Below are 24,474 nucleotides of genomic sequence, written 5' to 3'. Positions count from 1 at the left end.
AGTAGCATCCATCTGCCTATTTCTATACCCTGTTATACTGTCATTGTTACTGAAGACTCTATCTCCATTGTTAAGAACAATGCTATCATCATACCTAAGAGATTTAAAAGAAATGTCTAAATAAATTGCTATATTTTAGAGTGAAAATTATACTTGCACATTTTAAAACAGTAGCAGCATGTGAATATATGATTATTTAATATGAAAAAATGCTCTTTTTAATATTTTAAAGCCATTTACAGGATCATATATGAAAGTATGTATGAGCACACACACAGAAGATGTGGATGTTTATTAAAATGTCACCTATGTTCACAAGTTATGTTGCTTTTCTAAAGTGGCTCTATCTTATGCATATTTGTTTATTGGCCTTAGTTCCTTTCCTTTTTATTCTTTTTCCTTTTAAAATAAGTTTACCTTTATGGAAAACTTGCAAGAATAGGGTATGGAACTTTTCTTTTTAATCTGAACCATTTAAAGTAAGTTGACATGATGCTAGCTTTAGCATGTATTTACTGCAACATGACATTCTCCTATATAAGATCTATGAAATAATTAAACTGCCATTAAATCCAAAGACCACAACCAAATTTTACTCTTATTCCAATAATGTCCTTTATAACAAAAGGATGTATGCATAGGATTTATTCGTTATGTGCTTTTCACAGCTTTGACCTCTGAAGGCTAGTTATTGTGTAGATGGTATCTCAATTTAGATTTGTCTTATATATCCTCATGCTAGATTCTAATTATGCATTTTTGGCAACAATATAACAGTAGTTATTCTGTGTTTTTCCCATTGCCTCTTTCGGATAGTATCCAAATATAATTTTCTCATTGTTAATGATATTAACTTTGATCACTTAATTGAAGTGGGATCCGCTAGTTTTATCAACTGTAAAGTTACTAGTTTTCCCTTTGTAATTAATTAATAATTTGTGAGTAGGTACTTTAAGACTATATTGACTTTTTTCTCATCTAACTCTCATAACCTGCTTTAGCAATCACTGACGCTCTTTAGCTGAATTAATGTATATTATGATGTTTAAGTTGGATAATGGATGTTTTTAACATGCAGCCATCCCTTTTTTAAAAAAAAATATTTCCTTTCTTTATGGTACAACACATTGTTCCAGGCTTATCTTGTACTTTCTCTGCCCCACTCCTAGAATCAGCCAATTTTACAAAGAGCCCTGGTTACTCTCAGTGAAGAATGGTATTTAGAAACTATGATCTGTCTGCCAAGTGTCTCTTTTGTTATTGGAATGTTATAGCTCCCAAGTCCTCTCAGTGCATAGAATTAGCTCAGAAATTGTTTTCTAAATCACATTCCTGGCAAAAGGAAGCTCTTGTAGAAGTGGCTGAACACACACACATACACACACCCCACCTTCTCTTCTTTTCTCTATCCATCTATGTACATATAAGATCAGAGTACTTCCAATACCCAATCATCAGTCCAGGATCATTCTAATTTTTGCTTTTTCCCTATCTCTTCTCCAAAAGTGAGATAACTATATTAGATACATTAGCCATGCTATATTAGCCATACTAACCCTACCACTTTTACAGAAATGAATCACCCATCACTGCCCCCACTCCTTTATTTAAAACCCTCCTCACTCTGATCAGGTTCCAATACTCCTCTCTGGGTTGCTGCTTCTGTTTTAAAACAGGCACACCCTTTTCACCCAGCCTGGGCTCCAAAACCTCACACTGAATTACTGAAGGCTCCTTAACTCTACTGTAGACTCCCTTCAGGGTCTAACACCCTATTGCCAGGCTGCTGTGCCTTACTCCATCCTGATACAAATGCCTGCCTTGCTCAGAGATAGGACTTTATTATTCAGGAGTGAAAAAAGGAAGGAAAGAAGAAAGAAAGGAGGGAAGAAAAAAAATTTCTGAAGCAAAAGAAATTAAAAAGGTAGATTTTCCTTTTTTCACTGAATATATAGTACAAAATTTCATGCTAACTTTTGGCCATTTTAATTTATTGCTCTTTGGGAACAAAGTAATATGTTATAGTGTAAAATACCATAAGTCAAATGATCTTGACCCTTTAATAGGTCAAATAGGCCAATTACATATTGAACTATGGTATTAACATATATTTGGAAATATTTAAATTTCTATATGTTTCTCATAATATTTTATTTAATATCACATTATACTTTCATGGCTTGAATTCTGTAGGAAAGACTAAATTTTATAAGCATTAAATAAAGGAGTCTCCTCAAAAGAATCATATTCATAAATGTTGACATTTAAATGTATGTTTCTCACATAAGATACAATGTCTAATTCATTTTTATATCTTCATAATAATTTCAGTTGAGTGTATCTTTTTCTGAAACAAAGTTTTAGCTTGCATTTGTCACAAAATTTTGGAATATGAGAACAATTGCAGCATTTGAGAAATATTTCCAATAACATAATAACTCTTACCTTGAATGTACATTTTCTACTTTTTATTATAGTTGGAAAGAGGGAAACTCACTAATTTCATATCTTCATTAGAAAGATATGTATAAAATATACTTTTAATGAAAAATATTACTGTAAGTAAGTGAGATATGAAGGTACACAGACATTAATATTTCCTTGAATTTAATGATTGTTTAAATCTCGATAGTATAACGTTCTACTTTTCATTTTTTTCCTAGAATTACGAACTCTTTAAAACTGAAAAAAATTTGATCATTTACCAAGTTTTACCTTATAGAAAACTGGGTCATATATATTGCCTTGTAAAAAAGGCAACATATAATAGTACATCAGTATTAATATATTTATATCTAAGTACATATAATAATATAGTAATCATATGTCTAGTTATTATTTATAAAAAGTTCATACTAATTACAAGGACAAGTCTAATTTCCTAAGGCTTGGAATTAATATGAGTAGTGAGTGCTTCTCACCATTATAGTTAAGACTTCAATTTATTATCAATGAATTTGATCTGATTTAACACATTTCACTTTCCTAGAATTTAATTTGCTTGTACAATGGTTTGTTCACATGCCTAAATGTGTAGTCTATTTCCAATGGTTTTCACTGAGATTAGTTTTCTAATGACTTCCTGGTAGACAGTACACATTGGTTTATTTCCTTCCTTATTTCATCCCTTCCTGCCTCCTTTCCCTCCTATCTTAACTCCCTCTCATCTTACCTTTTTCCTTCTTATTTCCTTCCTTAATATCCTTTCACACAATCCTTCTCTCCGTTTTCCACCAGTGTAATACAATAAAATTTGAATTGGAGAATAGCAGGTTTTCCAGTTACATAATAATTTATTATTAACTTTGTAAACTTTTAAATTTCCCTTTTGATCTTTACAACTAATGACTATTTTGAGATATATTTACATATCAAAGGAAATAAATATCATTCATAACGATATAAAAGAATAGTCACATATTTGAAGTCTTCTTTGAAAAAGTTTTGAAATACTTTCATGGAAGTTATTTATTCTATTAAAACATAACATTACAATAATTTTATGATATTTTCTACTTGGACTTAGAAGACAATAAATCACATTTTTGCATCATCTGAACTGTGCAAAGCACAAAAAATAGATATTTCCAGATTTCTAAACAGTTTTGTAAAACATAATGGCAAATACTCTATGTGCTCATATACTCACATAAATATAAATAAAAATATAGCTGGGTTTCTAGTTAAAGTAGATTTTAATCTACATGATATTTGTTCTATATATTTAAGTATTAGGGGAAGAACTACTTTTTTTATATACACCAAATGAAACATATTTCAGCAAGTTACATAACTGAATTTTCTATTTAGCTTAAAAATAAAGTTACTATTTGTTCTTTCAAATTTAGAATTTTAAAATAGATTAATTTCATTTTCTCTAAAGATCTTAAATTTTTATTTTTTGACAAGATTCTTACTTTGCATGAAATGTAATTTGATGTCTTAAGACTTATGTTTCCTACCTCTTTCATAGATGTGTCATATACAAAGTTGGGGGAATTAGAATCAGGGTTAAAATTAATTTTGAGGTCATCACTGTACATCAGATACAACTGTTCCAAATTTTTAAGCACCAATTTTTTGTTTCTAATAATAACCTGCATCAGGCTTATTAAAATGTAAAAGCCATTTTCTTCCAGAAATATTTTATGAGATCTCAGAAATTACTGTGCTATACTTACCAGCCAAAGCAAGAATATATTCTTGAAATCTTGTTCCTATACGGTTAGTGGCTGTGCAATTATATCGCCCAAAGTCATTGTCAGATGTAGGTGCAATCTAAAATAATTATAATAAAAGTTTCACAATTTTAAAACAATATTACAGAAGTTTTAAAATAGCCTCTAGCATGCCTACTATCTTTACACATATTCAATTATTCACAACTCCCTGCCATAACTCTTTTTTCTGTACCAAGTGAGCACTCCCTCCTTTTAAGATGTAATCCATGGATTTGTACTTTTCACAGGCTCAGGTAAATTATAGTTAGTCTATTAATTTATTAAGAAGATAATGCCACCATTTTGTTACATATATTGAATAGAAAAATCATTGGATATTTATATATGTATAAATTTCAGAAAGTAGTACACAGTTTGAAAATTATGTATGCTGTAATTGCTGCAGATTTGATTTTGAAAATAGGAATCTTGTACCAAAAGCATTGTTAACTCTTTGTTTTCTATGTTGTAGCCTAAGATAAGGCAGATTTAAAGCTCAAGAAAGGCTTGAAATATGTCAGTTTTCTCTTCCTCATATGATTTTATTGAACATAAAATATCAACAAAGGATGAGGACCCATTTAAAAGAAAAATCTTTCCAGGAAGGTATTTTGCAAAAAAGTATTGCTCTTGTGTAGCAATTCCTGTAGACAGGTACATTATCTTGATATCTAATAACAGTATCTTGCCTCCATTTCTGTTCAATTCCTGTCATTCTCTTTCAGTTTAGGTGGACAATAGCTGACCTCACTCCTTACACATTTGAAATCCATAATTAAGTTAACCTTCTGGGATTCTATTGCTAAATGGTAGGACCAACCCTGTAATTCTAATGTACTGAAATTCTGAAGTATCAATTCAGAAAAGTGATTTGATGATGGTAAAGATATAATTTTCAATCCCAGTAACTATTATTAAGAGAGAATATACCTACGACAAGAGTTGCTGTTAATTTCAAGCCTATCCCAAAAGGGGAAACGGTTTTGTGATAATGGGAGGCTATTAACTAAAAGTGCAATTTTGAGGTCCATTGAAGATGGTAATTCTGAAAGAGCACAAAAAAGCTGTGTCGTTCATCTTCTAGTCAGCTGTCCATCTAGGAATAGATCATAGGTTTAAGGGCTAGAGGCTTTAACAGCTCTTATATAAGTACTTCTAAGTGACTAAAATATTCATTGTCCGTACATTCAGGTTTTAATAAATTAGGTTAATTTAACTCTAAAATAATTTTACTACTGAGAAAGAATCTGACCAAAAAAGTCCTTATTCTATAGGCATATGAGAAAGTCCTTTGTATAATCCCATAGGGAAGAATGTGTACTGAATCAATGCAATGCAAAGACAGGATGGCTGTGACAAAGAATCCTGGTTATTGCACAGCTCCGTAAGATTAATAAGATAACTTAAATATATCTATTTTAACTGGAATAAATTTTAAAATGCTCAACTCAGTGTTGTTTTTCTGAGTCTGGAAGTTTGCCTATCAAAAGATAAAAGCTTTATAATTCTATCTGAAATAAAAAAATGTTTCTTTATCATATTGTATGATTAACAAATACAGAAAATATCCCTAGTAGCGCAGAATATTAAAAAAAAATAAGACCTAGACAACTGGGCCAAATCATGTGCCCTGCAGTATATTTGGTGTACTCCAGGAAAGCAGTAAAGTCCAATAATCATTGTACAACAAGTCCCGGCCCAGTGAAATAATAGATAATTTTATTAAAATAAATAATAATATACAACAAAGATACATAATGCATATATATTTTAAATATTTAAATGTTTAAAATATGCAAATTATTGTTGATATTTATCCAATAACTGCTAGAAACATCTACTTATGATACGACTTCATATTTTAATATGCAGTTAAAATAATTGATGTTTACTTCAGATGTTGGGTTTTAATAGAATATAAGAGATGAACAAATGTGGTTTTGAAAACCAAAATATAAACTGAGAGTACAATGTTAATAAAGGAGTTTACAAGTCTCATTCCTAAAACTTCTAAAACTTGATATCCTCTTTCTATGTATTCCATGGTGAGAAAATCATTTATTTAACAGTTAGATATTTACTTAGGGCAAGGAACAATACAGATGATTCAGAGCAGAATATTATTCCAATCAACCTATTATAAATTATTTGCATCAAATTTTGCTCATATATTGAAAAGTTGTCTTCTTACCTCAGGGGAATGCCTAGGAAAAACAAACGAACATATCTGGATGACCTTTAGAATTGCATTTATTGGCAATAACCCAAAGGATTTATAGAATATTTTGTTATTTTTAAAAATTCATAAATTAAGCAATGAATATATGTATCTAATCAAAGAAGAACAAAGTTAAAATTAATTCAAGAGATTTATTATTGACCAATTTGTTATTAATTGTAAAACTAATTTTTATCATTTTTATATGTTCTTAAGAATTAGCAATTATGTCACTACTGTAACAATTACTAAATAAAAATAATTATAATGTACTATCCTAAGGAACTATCTATGCTACTCATTCAAAATTAGTAATGATTATTATTGCTTTTTATTGTTGTTATTTTGCTTTATTTTGTCTTTAAGTTGTGGTAGTAACACATCCGTATTATTTAAATTTAATTTTTGAAAATAGTATAAACATAAAAAGTTTGTGCTCAAGATCAATGCTTTAACAAACAGATTACCTGGCTATGTATAAACAAAAATTGCTCAGGTTTCACTTTGGGGTTGGGAGAAATGCCATTTAGGCAGAAGATTAAATGACATGAGAGCTTTATATGAGTAAAATATTTAAATGTCGATTTATAAAATGTTGCTGACATTAACTATGGAGAATTATGAGCTATTGCAGAAACTGAAAAGTGGCAAGATGAAGTTAAGCCAAAATTACAGATTAATTTGTCATTTAAACGTGAAGTTAAATCTACCTGTTATGGATTGAATCGTGTTTCTCCACAAAACTCAAATCTTCAAAGCCTAATCTCTAATGTGACTATATGTGGAGATAGGGCCTTTAAGAAGGTAATTAAGGTTAAAGGAGAGGTCACAAGAGTGGGGCCTGGTGTCCTTATAAGAAGAAGAGGCGCCAGAGCTTGCTTGCTCTCTCTTTCTCTGCATGCATAGAGGAAAGGTCATGTGAGTACACAGTGAGAGGACACCATCTGCAAATCAAGGAGAGACATTTCAACAGAAACCAACCCTTCTGGCAACTTGATATTGGACTTCTAGCTTCCAGAAATATGTGGAAAAAAATGTTTCTGTTTCTCAAGCCACCTGGTCTGTGGTATTTTGTCATGGCAGCCCCAGTACACTAATACATTACCCCAAACTGTATTTAAACCTAAGCTCAATTTTCTACTATGGTTAAATACCTAAAATTTCAATTGAATCTGGCCAAAAGTCTTTGTGAAATTGAGCTCCCTGTCATTTTGCCAATAGACAATTCTTCTTATACAGATAATAAAAAAAAAAATTAAACAGTCAGTTATCCAAACATTTGAAGGAAGTGGTAGCTAAATCAACCAAATGTTTCACTAAATCCAATTATTAGGTGGAAGAGTTAATACAGCACCAACAAGAATACCTTTAAGTTAGTGCAGTATGGATCTCAAATGTTATTCTAAAACATGCATTTTAAAAATTTATGTATATTGAATTATTAGAGAAAATGTAGCATCTTTTTTAGCTAAAAAGGTTGTTTGAGGAAGATTCCCAATTGTTACAAAAGCTTCATAAATTGGAAGGTCTGATGATCACTGTCATAGACTTACATAAACTTTGGAAATTGATATACACACATAATCTGCAATTAATAAATAAAAGGTATTGTATTCAAATAGAATTTAAAGGCCAGGCACTTGGCAGCATAAAAACAATTATTTACAATCTTAATGTAAAAAAAGAAAATGAAATGAGGCAATGAACAAGTGAATCTGGTTTATTTAGGAATGTGTATATGTAGCTAGTAGACAGCATTTACGTATGCCAGTCTAAGGAGCAGGAAGGTGTAACCACAGACTCCATGTCTAGTAGCAACACTGAAATTGAACTTTTGGACTGCCATAACTGACAGATTGTTCATTCTTTCTCCCTGTTTTTTTTTTCCTCATATAATTGTGGTTTTTTTTCAAAATTAAATTCATGAAAAATAATGGCTTTTGCTATATATCCATATCCCTGCAGAAGTAAATAGTAAGAAAGACATTAACCATTAATGGGCCATGAGCCAAATGCATAAAATTTCTCTTCAAGTAAGTAAACATGAAATACATACAATAGGGTATATTATTATTATAGGATAGAAATATATATTACATAATATATTAGGATACAAAGATATTTAAACATATTCTAAAATAGTAGATAATTGCTAAAATAATACAATTTGTTGATATATACATTGACTTACCTCTAATATTATTTTTCTTCCTGCACTATATGTCTTTAAATTAGTGGTGTTTTTAGCTGGCAACACTAATTTCTCTCTTCTCCAATGGACTGATGCTGGTGGATTAGACTTCACATCACAGCTTATATTGATTGGATTTCCTTCCCAAGAGTAATAAATTGTTTGGTTTGAAATGAACTTGGGAGCATCTGTAAAGCAATATAATATAAAATTACAGACCTTTTCTTAAAGATAGTCATTTAATTAATATAAACAATAGTAATCATTACTGACTACAAAAAAGCCACAGCAATTCTAATTCCATATATTTAATATGTGATATCAGAACTCATGAAAATATATCATTTGACTGTTTCATCAAATAATTTTAATATTAATATAAATATATTCAAAGTTGGCCAATTATTAAAATATGAAACATTAACACTCAGAGTTGTTTGCTCTTAATAATCTGACAAAAATTTCCATCCAGTAAATTAATGGCTCTGTACATATATGAAATACATTTCTGAAACAACCCATATTCTACAGTAAGAGTTTAGGATAAAACAATAAAATCTGTGGCATTGTATCATTTTTTTAACTTTGTCTTGTTCATATAATTTTTTCTATAAAATATTTTAAGGCAGATATAAAATCTAAATTGAAATGGCAACATAACAACTAAACAACAAATATTTTCCTAAAATATCATTTCCAATTCTTAATAACCAGGTATGTTTTAATTTAATCAACAGTAATTAACTTGGATATTAATCAACTTCTATAATGCTATGTCACTTGTCAGGCCCCTACACCATACCTTTATAATAATAGGTAAGAGAAAATAGAAAATACATTATAAATACATTACATCATTTTACTGAAGAAACCTAATCTTGAAGACACACAGACATGGTTTTTAGTTTTTTGCATTCTAGAACTATGACACAGCCCAAATGCCAAGCAAGCATAACTTCTTTGAATCTCAATATCTTGACTGTATAATTGAGTGTTCATTTTACAAATTTCTACATAAAAACATAATTCTAAATTAAGTGGTAACTAAAATGTTGCTGGTATTTATACTGATTATTGTTGCTACTGATATTAACTATTTAGAACTTAATATCCCTCATAAGTTATCAATTTCAAATTAAGTTAAATTTTTTGTTTCACTACCCAAGTTACTTAAGGATGATCTCCCAATTTTGTTATATCAACAGATTATATATCAGATAAGTAATATAACAATTATAATCTCCAGTACAATCTCGCTATATGTAACAAATTATATATCAGATATATAAGAATTATAGTCTCCAATACAAACGCACAAATAATTATTAAACTATTCTTGTCCTATATATGCTTTATGGTATGTTTTTAATGCCAATCTCACATAGAAGTATGAAATGTTTATTGAATGCTTTCTATGTGACAGTAACATACATTTTATTTTATTTAATCTTTTTCATGACTCTGTGAGGACGGTGTCACTTTCTCATAAGCACAAGGGATCTGGAGTAAGAGATATCAAACGTATTCTAGTACTAAGTTGTAGGTCTGGGATGTGAATCTGGGGCAATTTTAACCAGGGTCCATTGATTTTCTATTCAACCCAGGACAAAAATTATAATATTCAGTACTAGCAACGTTTTGGTGATGCGGACTTTATCATGTATTACTGAGGGGAATATAACTGGGACAATTCCTCAGGAACATAAAAGCCGTAAAAAAAAACTTTATCATCTTGATTCTACAATCTAGTCTTAAATATCTCTCCAGAGAAAATAAGTAGAAATATTTTCAAATGTTAACATAGAGGACTTTTAGCACATTGTTATTTTAATAACAAAATCTCAAAAAAACAATGTCCCACAAAAGAGGATTGGATAAATAGTGACACATATTGGTACTTAGGTGTCCTAATAGTACACAGATATATCTGCTTATGGTTTTCCCTCAGCTGCAATGTGTCTGCCCTTCCCTTTACCTGGCTGCCTCAAAACTAACTCCACACTAACTTAACACAGCCTTTCCACAACCTTCAATTATGGATTCAGTTCCCTATTTGTGTTCCCACAGATCCTATGCTCTCCCTCAGCATGGTCATAGGAATTGGAATGATCTACTGATATATGATTATTTCTCTACCAAATGATCTGAATCTTATGGGCCTAACAGATAAAGAAGATACAGTAATTATATAGATATAGATGTGTATATATATGTGTGAGTATATATATATATGTATATATATATATAAAATGAAATATAACTCAGCCATTAAAAAAAATGAAATCTTGCCATTTGTGACAACATGGATGAACCTAGAGTGTATTATGCTAAGTGAAATAAGTCAAAGACAAATACCATATGACTTCACTTACATGTGAAATCTGAAAAACAAAACAAATAAACAAATGTAACAAAACAGAAATAGACTCATAGATAGAGAGAACAAATTTTCAGTTGCCAGGGGGAAGGAGATTAAGAGGAACAAATGTCAAATTGCAAAATGAATAAGGCTCAAGGATGTAATGCATGCATGGCCTGAGGAATATAGACAATAATATGGCAGTAACTTTGTATGGTGATAACTAGACTTATCCTAGAGATCATTTCCTAATTTATAAAAATATCAAATCATTATGATATACACCTGAAGCTAATAAAATATTGTAAGTAATTATACTTTAATAAAAAAAGATTTGTCTTGGTCACAATTATATACCTGATGGCTTACACACTGTGAGACACTTACTTGGTTCTCAAAAACTGTACATCAAATTTACTGGATATTAAAGTGTCAATTTTTAATTCAATAGCTGAGCTAAACTGAACAGAAGGTATTTTCAAGGAGAAAAGGAAAAAAAAGCCTTTTTCAAGGCCTGGGAAGATTAAGTGAAAAGTCTAAGAATGTATAACTAATTAGGGTGCAAGTATAAGAGATGGCAAACTTCTTTATATTTAAAGTCAAAAGTTAAGCTATATCTATATCCATTTCTAGTTCTAGCTCTATCTATAAAATATTTTATTACTGCTTAATATATGTGAAATACAATCTCTTTAGTATTATAATATTCCAGGGAGAGGTTTATAAATAATGTATTTGCATGTATATATAGCCCAATATGAAAATCACACACATTATTAATACCTGACTCACAGTCTACTCTGTCCACAATATAGCATCTGTGTGTATGTATTATATAATTATAATTTAACCATAAACTTAGGGCATGATTTGGCTTTTCTATAAAAGCAAGCAATTGCCACTAATTGCTTGTCTGATGATCTCAGTGGGAATTTAATTTGGAATTACTGATGCTGAATGCAAACGTGCTACAGGCAACACATGCTATACTGAAAGCCACATTTAAAAATGTATTTGTGGTGTGAAGCAGGAAAATATTGATAACTCTTATCTACAATAAAACAGAAACTAAATTCCTGTACATTGTATGCTTTGTAAATATCAAAACAGTAGCAAGGCAGCCGTATTCACTGGCACAGGATTGGCATGTTAATGAAATCAAACAATTGCTATCAGGCCACTTTTTGAAAAAAGGATGTGACTGGCAGAGGTAACATGTGAAGACTTCAGGTTAAAAAAATATAGCCATGTCTCATGTTGATAAACCAAAAATTGTAATTTTCAGAAAATTAAGCCTTTTCAGAAAAGTAAGGCTTTCACATAATAAGAGGCTTCAAATGTTTTACAGAGGAAATAAATTTTGGCAGATTAAAAAAAAAAAAAAAAAACTAAAACCTAGAGGAAGGAAGAGGAATATGCCATGAATAGAAAGACCAGAATTGATGTGGAAAGACCAGAATTGATTATATATATATATATATATATATACAGTCTGGAAGATAGGCATGGACAAATTTTCATCTTGAAGTTGCATTCTTTGCATTTCTTGTCTAGGTTTTATGCCTGTGTTCTCTACATGGGGAAAATTAACTCCTGACTATATGAACTATAAAGTTATGGCAACATCTCTTAAGGTAATATATGTCCCCTCAATCATATTAACTTACAAACTAAAATATTTTACAAATTATAATGAACAGAAATAACATTATTGGAAGAACAAAGTTTTTATCTGAGCAGTGTTGAGAAGAAAATAACAGAAACCTGAATAGTGACAAAATTGAACTATGTCATTCACTGGATGAGAAAGTAGAGATTTTCTTTCAGAAGGTGTCTGGTAACAATGAAAACCAAGGAAAGTGGCAAAAATGCCCTCTTTGATAAAGCTTTACTCAGGCTTCTATAGGCCCCCTTTTTTCAACTGACCCTTGTCCTTGGGCCCTCTCTGGTTTGCCTTTAATAGGGAATCCTGCTAAGTCAGTATAGTGAGAATTCTTCCACACTTGATATATAATTACTTTTGATATCTGATCAAGTTCCTTAATGTCTATGTCCATGGCCTGCTTTTAGCAAGAATTCTATTAGGTCAGTTTAGTAAGAATCACATTATCCTTGAAATTTAATCAAGTTCTTCTTAGTAATTTTCCATCCATTGACTCTTGTCATTCTGCTCATTGGCTATAAATCCCTACTTGTCCTTTTTTTTTTTTTTCTACTTGTCCTTGTACTCAGAGTTGTGTTTAATCTTTCTCTTCCATTGCAGCAGTCTTGACCCCTACACTGCAACAGTTTTGAATAAGTTTTCCTAACCATTTTTAACAAGCATCAGAATACTTTCTCTTTGACCAAAGAAAGGGTACTGTCAAGAAAGGTAATTAAAAAAAAAAAAAAAAACTTGATTCCCTTTCTTTAAGAGGAAATGACAAAGACAGATCTGAAGCAAATGTGACTGCGGCAAGAACTACTGAATTGCTTTATGTAATTCTGTACATGTGAAGCGTTACAGTTAGAATTAGTTTTTAAATGAATCACAGATGCAATAAAAAGTATACCCCAACCAGTCTTTCAGAAAGGGAAAGATGGGAGATTTATATCCAATTGAGTGAAGTCATCAAGTTCTCATGGCAAGAAGAAGAGATCTTTGTATTTATAGTATCTAAATGTGAACCAAGCTAAACTTGCAACAGTTTTGTGCACATGGTCATTATGAGTTCTATGGAACTGGAAAGATCTCATAGGATCTAATATCTGGAAAGGAGCATGGGAATCATCTATAAATCTTTATTCTACATATGAGAAACTTTGTTCTGGGTTGTTCTGAGTTACTTGGGAAGGTGGTGACAGAGCCAAGACCACAACCTTTGGCTCCTTATATTTATTTCATGAAACCACTCTGCTATGCTAGTTATTATATTACTAACTATAAATAATTCTCAGAGACTAGTTTCTATAGATCATTAACAATGTTACTCAACATTGGAATTAATGTTTGAAGTGATTCTACCAATTAACCAAGGAAGCATTTTATTATGTCCTGTATACTATATTCAAGCAATAAAGTAAAAATGCAATGCAGATTAGAATGATTTTAGTGAAGAACATTGCACGTTAGTACACTCACTTATGTCGAGGTGATGCCAAGAATGTGAGATAATTAGGATTATCACTTTTCCAATTTCCATGCTGATGTAGAAGAAACTAAGATGTAAGAAGAAATACATTCTGGGGAATGCCACTAATTTTCCCCACTATGGGTTTTATGGCTAGAACCATGTTTTGGCAACTGCTCTTGAAAAAACAGTGCTTAGATAAAAACTGAGGAAAATTAATCTTACATATAAAAGTAATCTAAAACTGGAAAGAAGGGAAAGAGAAAGGGAGACGTAGGGAGGGTGAGAAGAAAGGAGGAGGAAAAGAAGGACAAGGACAAGAAGACAATAAAGTATATTTCACCTAGTTGCATAATTTATATTTTAAAAATATTTCCTGATTTCATCCTATGTTCTCTTCTGGGCATTGGGAATCGAACACTGAATGTGAAAGACAAGCTTCCCCAATCATCTTGGAGTTTTTACTCTATATGTTCTCTCAAGATTATTTATTTTATAATTGAACGTAACTTGAGACAATGCAAAGCTATGTTTACATCAATTTCAGCAACAAGACACAAAAACACTGAAATAATAAACTATATGTTTAAGACTGTGAAGAGAGAGATAACACATTGTTTCAATATCAGAAAGTCAAAGACAATCCCCTAGATTCCAGTTTGGTAACTTTAATACACTACCTGTTTTGAATTAATAAGAAATATAATGTAGTATATCCAGTTAATTTGGTTAAAGCTTATATTGTACTTCAAAGGTAATTTTAACACAGTGCTGTCTAGCTTTCTTGTGATTAAGAAATTATGAATATGCTAACTTTTATAGTACTTTTGCTCTTGGTCATGACAAGTAAATTCTTGCGCTAAAACAGAAAAATTACCTAAAGTAAATGGAAGCTATCATTTGACATCTCAATAAAGAATAAATTTCACCCCCAAGTGGGCATATATACTAATATCTTAAAGTATAATTGCCTTTTAAAACACTTCTTAATTATTTTTTTATTTAAAGATGCATTTACTATATAATTTTTCCATCAAGAAAATTCACAGGAATTTCCCAAGTAGAGCTCAATTTTCAACATCCTATTAGGATATTGTTGAATAAATTAGGTTATTATATATTTCCAAATCACTGTTGAAACATTAAGATATGAAAATATACTACACTGCTTCCATCATTGTTAATTCTAACATGTGCTGGGTAATTGCCAATTTGAGTATGGTGTCTTCATATTTGAACCTGATAATTACACTTTATAGGTATTTTGTTAAATTATATTTCACATATATTTTACTTGAGTATACACTGCCTCTATTAAAAGAATGCTATAGACTATAATGAAGACTAAGGGAATTTTGTTAATGAAAATATCATACAGAGGATATAGCAAAAAATGTTAGATGTAACTGCAAAAATATCTTCCATATTCTAAAAATGTCAAACATAAATACTGGTATGTTTCTCATTCTGTATCTTTCTCAACAGTGAAATTATAATTTTGATTCTTTCATAGATATATGAATATATATAAATATATATTCATTTATATAAAATAAATTATTTATATTAAATTATTTGTATTAAATAAATATATATATTCACATATATATGAAAGAATCAAAATATATACTCATATATATGAATTAATTCTACAGTGAACACATATGCATCATTTCAGGGAAATTTCAAGTTACCTATTGTATTTTTTGAGAGACCTTAATTATTCAGAATTAAATCTTAAGTGCCTTAATTTTCATGTTTTAAAACTTTAAGTCACTGCACATGAAGTAATATGCTTGAAAGTTAAAAAATATATTTTTTCTTATGTTTTCAAGAGAGAAAAACTCATCTTTAATTCTGACAGTATAGTGGAATCATATATTGTATTTGATCCCTTAAACAATGGCCTTATTTTTATCTTAATTTCAAAATTAGATCCATGTTACCATGAACAGTGTAATCCAATTCTGTTTTTCCTACATAACTTACTTCTACAATAAGTGGTTTAAAATTTAAGTATACTGTATAGAATATTGAGAGTAATTTGCATTTTGTTTATATTTTGATTGTATTTGGTTTGATATTTTAACTGTTTATTTTCCATTTATTCCATCATCCATTTCAAACACTGCCATCATAAGGTGCCTTGCGAAACAAAATAATAAAATTTTCTAAATATTAACGATTGAACTGATTGCACAATTCTAGTCAAAATAATATCAAAGTCTATGTTATCCGACACTAAGCCCTTAGCAAATGCTGGTATAATTGTTTAAGTATAAAAGTTTTGCTACCCTGGCTATTCCTCACCATCATATTTTGAGCTTGTAGGGAAAAGAATCACCTGCCCAAGGCTTCCTCTTAAAGATTCTGAATGTGCACCTCTGGGAAGGGCAGCCACTGCACTAATTATCCAAAATTATTACTGTGTGTCTATTTTATACTAAGCACTGTTTAAATGTGAGGGATTCAGGCCAACAGGGAATTCTTTCTAGTGGATCAGGCCGATGGAAAAATAAATAACTATACCACAAGGCAATATATAGTACATTGGAAGTGGAATTCATAAGGTTCCTGTCTCAAAAGGTGTTAGCACTGACCCTAATTAGAATGTGCAGGGGAAGCACAGGGAAAGCTTCCCAAAGGGGGATGAACTTAACCTCTAACATTCGTGAGCACACAAAATGTGAGTTGAGCACAGTGCTAAGTACTTCCTATGGATTGTCACAAGTCTTAAAATAAGAATCTGGACACACACACATACACTCACACAGATACACAATAGTGGATGAACTACACTGGACAAGAGAATTTTGCAGTTGCTGTTTACAAGTAAAATATTGTATTAGAAATAGCTTTAGGTCTACAATTGAATTTAAGTTCCAACTCTGCTAGATAGCAATGATGTAACCTTTGTTTTCTGTTTATGAATTTGGAATTTAGGTTTTCTTTTCTTTCTTTATTACAGAACTATTGAGTTAAACTGGTTTCCTTAATCTCTTGAGTCCACTAACATAGAAAATGTGAGTCTGGGACAAATTTTAAAAATACAGACAGAGTTATAATATTTATCAATATATTGGTAAATATTATTGCTAGCAGTGGACCATATATAAAGGTGACATTTGCTTTTAGCTATAGTTATATAAACCTCTTGGGTAATGCTATTTTTTTCATGTTTTTTTAAAGCCTCTGTTTGGTAGTTTACAATACACACAATGAAGAATAATCCTGCTTTACTAAATATCACTCTAATAAGTTAATATCCTTAAAACTAGAGAATTCACAACAGAAAATAATACAAGAGGTCCTAGGTGGTGAAAATATTGGAAAGTAGATTATCTTTAGGCTTCCATATCTTCTACTAAATGGTTATATGATTAATAAAAATGTACATATTACTGCATAGATTGTAAGGAGATTTTGTAAAACTGGATGTAAAAAATACAGACTTTAAAAATCAAGGATGCCAATTCTTGTCACTATTATTCAACATAGTTTTGGAAGTCCTAGCCATGGCAATCAGAGAAGAAAAAGAAATTAAAAGATTCCAAATAGGAAAAGAAGATGTAAAACTGTCACTGTTTGCAGATGACATGATAAAATACATAGAAAATCCTAAAGATGCCAACAGAAAACTACCAGAGCTAATCAAGGAAGTTGTAGGATACAAAATTAATACACAGAAATCTCTTGCATTCCCATATACTAACAACAAAAAATGATAAAGAGAAATGAAGGAAACAATCCCATTTACCATTGCAACAAAAGAATAAAATAACTAGGAATAAACCTACCTAAGGAGGCAAAAGACCTGTATGCAGAAAACTATAAGACACTGATGAAAGAAATCACAGATGACACAAACAGATGGAAAGGATACCATGTTCTTGGATTGGAAGAAGCAATATTGTCAAAATGACTATACTACCCAAAGCAATCTATAGATTCAATGCATTCCCTATCAAGTTCCAAATGGCAGTTTTCACAGAACTAGAACAAAAAATTCTAGAATTTGTATGGAAACACAAGAGACCCCGAATAGCCAAAGCAATCTTGAGAAAGAAAAAGAGAGCTGGAGGAATCAAGCTCCCTGACTTCAGACTATACTACAAAGCTATATTAATCAAGACAGTATGGTACTGGCACAAAAGTAGAAATATATTGAATAGATCAATGGAAAAGTATAGAAAGTTCAGAGATAAATCCATGCACCTATGGTCACCTAATCTATGACAAAGGAGGCAAAAATACACAATGGAGAAAAGACAGCCTATTCAATAAGTGGTGCTGGGAAAACTGGACAGCTACATGTAGAAGAATAAAATTTGAACACTTCCTAACACCATACACAAAAATAAACTCAAGATGGATTAAAGACCAAAATGTAAGCACAGACAATATAAAACTCTTAGAAGAAAATATAAGCAGAACACTCTTTGACATAAATCACATCAAGATCCTTTTGACCCAACTCCTAGAGTAATGAAAAAAAAAAAAAATAAACAAATGGGACCTAATTAACATAAAAGTTTTTGCACAGTAAAGGAAACCACAAAAACATGAAAAGACAACCGTCAGAATCAAAGAAAGTATTTGCAAATGAAGCAACTGACAAGGGATTAATCTCCAAAATACACAAGCACTGAATGCAGCTCAATATTAAAAAAAAAAAAACAAAAACAAATAATCCAATCAAAAAATGCACAGAAGACCTAAACATTTCTCCAAAGAAGACAAAGACATGGTCAACAAACACATGGAAAGATGCTCAACATCACTAATTATTAGATAAATGCAAATCAAAACTACAATGAGGTATCACCCCACACTGGTCAGAATGGCCATCATCAAAAATCTAGAAACAATAAATGCTGGAGAGGGTGTGGAGAAAACAGAACCCTCCTACACTGTTGGTGGGAATATAAATTGAGAACACTTTGGAGAACAGTATGGAGGTTTGTTAAAAAACTAAAAATAGAACTACTGCATGACCCAGCAATCCCACTACTGGGCATATATCCTGAGAAAAACATAATTCAAAAAATACATGTACCCCAATGTTCATTGCAGCACTATTTACAATAGCTAGGACATGGAAGTAACCTAAATGCCCATCAACAGATGAATGGATAAAGAAGATGTGGCACATATATACAATGGAATATTATTCAGCTGTAAAAAGGAATGAAATCGGGTCATTTGTAGCGATGTGGATGAATCTAGGGTTTGTCATACAGAGTGAAGTAAGTCAGCAGGAGAAAAACAAATGTCATATACTAATGCATATATCTGGAATTTAGAAAAATGGTACTGATGGACCTATTTGCAGGGCAGAAAAAGATGCAAACATAGAGAATGGACTTGTGGACACAGGGGTCAGAAGGGGAGGGTGGGACAAAATGAGAGAGTAGCAGTGACATATATACACTACCATGTGTAAAATAGATAGCTGGTGGGAAGCTGCTATATAGCACAGTGAGCTCAGTTTGATGCTCTGTGATGACCTAGAGGGGTGGATGTGGGAGGGTGGGAGGGAGGTTCGAGAGGGAGGGGATGCATGTATACATATAGCTGATTCACTTTGTTCTACAGAAGAAACTAACACAACATTGTAAAGCAATTACACTCCAATTAAAAAAAATCAAAGAACTATGTTCTCTTAACTATTATCACAATGGAAAAGATCTAAGCAGACATTACTTAGATTTAATTAAGCGGCAGCTATATAGACTACAGCATTTCACCATACTTCTATCCATGACATTGACTGAATCTCTGATTTAAAGTTTCCAGTCTAAGAAGAAATAGCAAAACTTGCTAGAATCTGAATTTGTTACTTCCTCAAGGTTGGTATCAGGAAATTCATGTTCCAGGCATACCAGGAGACACTGAAGAAACTTTCAAGACTGCCTTTAGACTTAATGCTGAGTTACTCCTGTTTTGATAAATGCCCTATCTTATTTTATTCCTTTCTTTTCTTCCCCTCTCCTTTCTTTTCCTTTCCTTTCCTTTCCTCTCATTCTCCCTCTCCCTCTCCATCTCTGTCTCTGTCTCTCTCTCTCTTCTTATTACTGAGACTTAGAGCTGAGCAAGAAACAGCAGTCATCACTACATTCCTGTCATTGTGCAGTATTTCCTGACTTGATTACTTGCTTAATACAAGCTTTTCACTTTATCTTGTCATTTATCTCAGGCTCCAAAATCTATTTTTTTTTCTTCTCCTGAACACTGTTTTTTGGTGGTTGGTTTCTGTGACCTGAGTATAGCCTCACTTCTTGCTGAGTGCTAGCTGGGTTCCTGAATTCTGCCTGCTCATAAGAAGCCTGAAGCGGATCACAAAACACAACACAGGCTGTGGAAACTGAGATACAAAAGTCTTTGACTTGAATTTTTACAGGTTCATGATTAATTAAATCAGGCAACTCACTATACAACCTCACTGTGTACAGTGCTATCCATTTTGTGAGTAAAGTTGAAAAGTATTACTAGGGTAAGCTTTACAATCAATGAAAAATAAATTTAAGTCTTTTAAAATCATATTATGAACATAATATGTATTGTCCTTGTAATACAGTATTGGGATTATAGCAAATCTGCCTTGCATGCTTTCCAAGTAATTTACATCAGTGAAATACTGTCCTCTCTTCTAGTCATCATACTCCATGATATAAAATTTTCAAATTTTCTTTAATACTAGATTTTAAGAACTACAAATACTAGCAACAATAAATTTACTGTATAATAGAATATTCTATTTTAAAAGCTTTGATATTCATTCTTCACCATAAACCATGTTATATAAAGACACCATTTTCTTCTCTCCATGCTACTATTATAAACCAGGTCAAGGCCATATTCATTATCTGGTCAGTTTTAGCAACCTTGTCCTTACTGGTTTATTGGCTTCCTAGTTTCTATTTTAAGATAATGCTTAAACCTTTCTGAAAGATTCTCTTCACACCTCTTAAATCGAACACATTTATGATGATTTATAAAGTTTGACATTAGCTGCCCTATGCCTACTTCTGTGACCTTGTCTCCATCCAGGTTAACTTTGTTTCTTAAACACTAGCCATCCCTAACTCTTTCCTGCTTTCAGCCCTTTGCACTAGCTGTCCCATCTGTCTAATCACTTTTTTTATATATTTCATCTTAATGCAGTTGTGTGTGTTCCATCCCCCTAGTTAAAACATAAGTTCATGAGAGTAAGGATGATGTCGCTTTTCTCACAGTTCTGTACAGCACCTGAATTTATATTTGACACTCAGCAGATAATCAGTAAATAATAATTAACTGAATGAATGAAAACCAGGGACAAGTATTCTGCATAATACCACTCCATTTAGAGGAAGAAAAGTATGCCACTGTTTGCTTGACTTTCCTAACATCACAGAACTTAGTACTTCAATCTCATATTAATCTATAGTAATACATTGCTTTTCACACTCTTATTGCCTATTTTGTGAAGAAGCCAGCCCCTTACATTAGCTAAGAATTAACTGCACATTTTTTTTTAATATCTAAAATACCTTGACTTTTTCTCAGTCATTAAATTTTCTCACTTGATATATGCTGAAGGAAACTATCAAGGGAATAAAAACTAATATATCCTTTGGCACATTTAGAGGATAATTCAATTAATAATTTCATAGATTCAGTTCTGCTGTATATTCACTCATATGCAGAATCAGCTATGGCAATTAACTGGATTCAGTCCTGTGTCATGGGAATTCTGATGGCTACATGGAATACTAAATTAGATGTGTGCCTATTGCCAACTAACCATAGTACTGGGTGTGCATTTTCTGTACTAAATTTGAACAGCCAAGTTATGCATAATCTCAGCATATTTTATAACCATGGAGTCATAAGCATCATTTATATTAAGATATGCCTATATGTGACTCCCTAGCATATGCTGGGTTTCTCTTTAATTTGTTATTAGTGATTAAAGTATTAAAATCACTGTTTAAATTTTCTTACTGATCGAAAGAAAAGTCTGATCATAAGTAAGGTGAATTATTTCTCTTTCTACTTTTATTGTTCTTTCTCTTGTCCTAATCTCTCTCCTCCTTAAATCATTCATACAAATACTAACAAAAGTATTGTACTACCTATGGCTATTCTGTTCCCTGTTGTTGCTTTTCATAACTGAAATCTCCAGAAAAGGCTACAGTATTTTAAAGATTTTATTATTATTATGCACAATTTCATATATAAATTTAGGATACAAAGTGTAAATGAATCTTTCATAAAAATTTCTAAATTATCAAAAGAAGGATGATTGGTCATACTGATATAGCAGTGTTAAAGTCATTTTACAAATAACAATAATAGTTTCTTCAGAATCTGATTTAACAGTAGCACATTCTGTAACTTATGTAATTTGTGCTTATTAATGTCAAACAACTTTAAAGTTTGTCACTATCATTAAAATTGAAAAGAAAACTATCAAGTGAAATGTAAATTATCTAGTGATTTAATTTGATGTCTAGGTTGTTAATTTTATATGAGGTAAAAAGAGCGCCAACAAATTTAATTCATTTCTTAAACTCCCCAGGTCTATTGAACACTGATGACTTTTAAAAAATCAAAAGCAAATATAAACATTTCCACTATTATATCCTAAAGTTCTTGGTTGTGCATTCTAAAATGTTGCTTATTGTATGCATAATGGAATGACTGGGTCACAACAGAAAACAAAGAATAAAAACTCAGTGTTATTGCCCTCATCACCATCATCATCCTAATAAAAACGACATTGGAAATAATTTTGATGATAATAGCTAACATGGTGCTTATGACCTATCAGTCATTATTTTAAGCATGTTATATAATTAGCAAATTTAATCGCAATTACATCACATTAGGTCTTATTATGACCATTTAACCTTTATATTTAGCCCCTTTTAACTGAAAGACTTAAAAGAAGGGTATTATATAAACCTTTTCTACATCTCTTTAAGTCCCTTAATTGAAAATTGGTAACAAATTGTCACATATTTATAACTTTCAAACAACCGCAGTATTATTTAATAGGACTTAGGTCACCATTTCTTTCTGCTTAACTGTTTATGTTGATATACATTTTATATTTTTAATGCATACTTAATTAGAACACTTTTTTACTTAAAGAGGTGATAAGCTATCATCAAAATTTAATTCTTTTACATTAACACCAAAATAATTTGAGCCAAATGCAATAAATAAGCCAATTCAAGTTATGATTAGAAATGAATCATATGTGATACAGTTTCAGAGCACTGAATCATAGTAAGCAAAACCAAAAATGCAGTTTCTCCTAGAATAACAGTTTATTGATATGTTTCTCCTTTCAACAATATGATTTTTTGAGCTAAAATATGTGTACTCTTTTTTTTTTGGTTTCCCCAATATGAATATACTGCCTAGCATATTTTAAGCATTAATAACTATTAATTTAGTGAATGAATACGCCAATAAATATAAAGCAGCTGGTACTATACTATTATGCACAACATTTATATTACAAATAATTGATAGTTTTATAATAATATTAATGGATTTAAAAATCATTTAAATTAAATTAAAAATATATAGAAGCAAGAATCCATTATAAACTATAGTCTGAATGAAAAACACCATAGATAACAAAAATTAATCAAGGAAACATTTTCTTAACTGTTTATGTTTATTTAAAAAAATTACTGTCAGTTTAATTAAATAATTAACCCTATAGTTTCTCAGTCACCTACAATTCTAATTCACCAAGTGAACAAATCTGTGAAAGTGATTTGGTTTTGCTTTCCCAAAATAGAACCCAAAATTCAGAAAAAAAAAAATAAAATAAACACTTTGGGATATCCATTGCATGCAAAAACATCTTTGGGATTTCCCTAAGAGCTTCTGAAAAATCACAAGTAAGTGTCTTTCTTTTTTTCTTCAGAAAAAGAGAGATGTTAGAAATAATTAGGTTTGTTTCTGTAGACATTACAGTGTAGTGGAAAAGTTGTTACTCATTTTAGGAAAGAACATTTAGTTGTGTGAAATCTAAATGTTTTAAATAAAATTTTGAAATAAATGTGCATGTATTTAAATGAAATGTTTATCTTTGTTTATTGGAATATGATCTGGAATTTTTACACATCTAATTCTTATTTTTAAGTAAAGATCTAAAATAAAGATCTTTTTAAAATAATTGAAATAAGCAAGCATATTGAGAAATATTGCTCAGGGCAGGAAAAATGTTTAAAACAATTGTTTTAGCATTGATGACTCAAGATTACTGGGAACAAAAATCAGTCATGTCATGAAGTCTGAAAAAATCATAGAAAAATATAAAAGTATTAAAAATGGGCTTTTATGGTATTGGACTGACTGCATTGATAATTGCT

General features: G+C 30.9%; 1 protein-coding gene across 1 annotated transcript in view; it reads right to left on the bottom strand.

Annotated features, from left to right (window-relative positions):
- Positions 1 to 24,474, bottom strand: part of NCAM2 (neural cell adhesion molecule 2) — a 551,377-nt gene that overhangs the window by 97,822 nt on the left and 429,081 nt on the right. Inside the window, exons 16-17 of the mRNA XM_057696426.1 lie at positions 8,630 to 8,817; positions 4,182 to 4,278 (exon numbers count right to left, since the gene is read on the bottom strand). Coding sequence (XP_057552409.1) covers positions 4,182 to 4,278; positions 8,630 to 8,817 — 285 coding nt within the window. The remainder of the gene's footprint in view (positions 1 to 4,181; positions 4,279 to 8,629; positions 8,818 to 24,474) is intronic.

This window comes from Hippopotamus amphibius, chromosome 10 (genome assembly GCF_030028045.1).
Source record: "Hippopotamus amphibius kiboko isolate mHipAmp2 chromosome 10, mHipAmp2.hap2, whole genome shotgun sequence".
Lineage (NCBI taxonomy): Eukaryota > Metazoa > Chordata > Mammalia > Artiodactyla > Hippopotamidae > Hippopotamus > Hippopotamus amphibius.
Note: the sequence above shows the minus strand (reverse complement) of the source record. Positions and strands in the feature narration are given on the sequence as shown.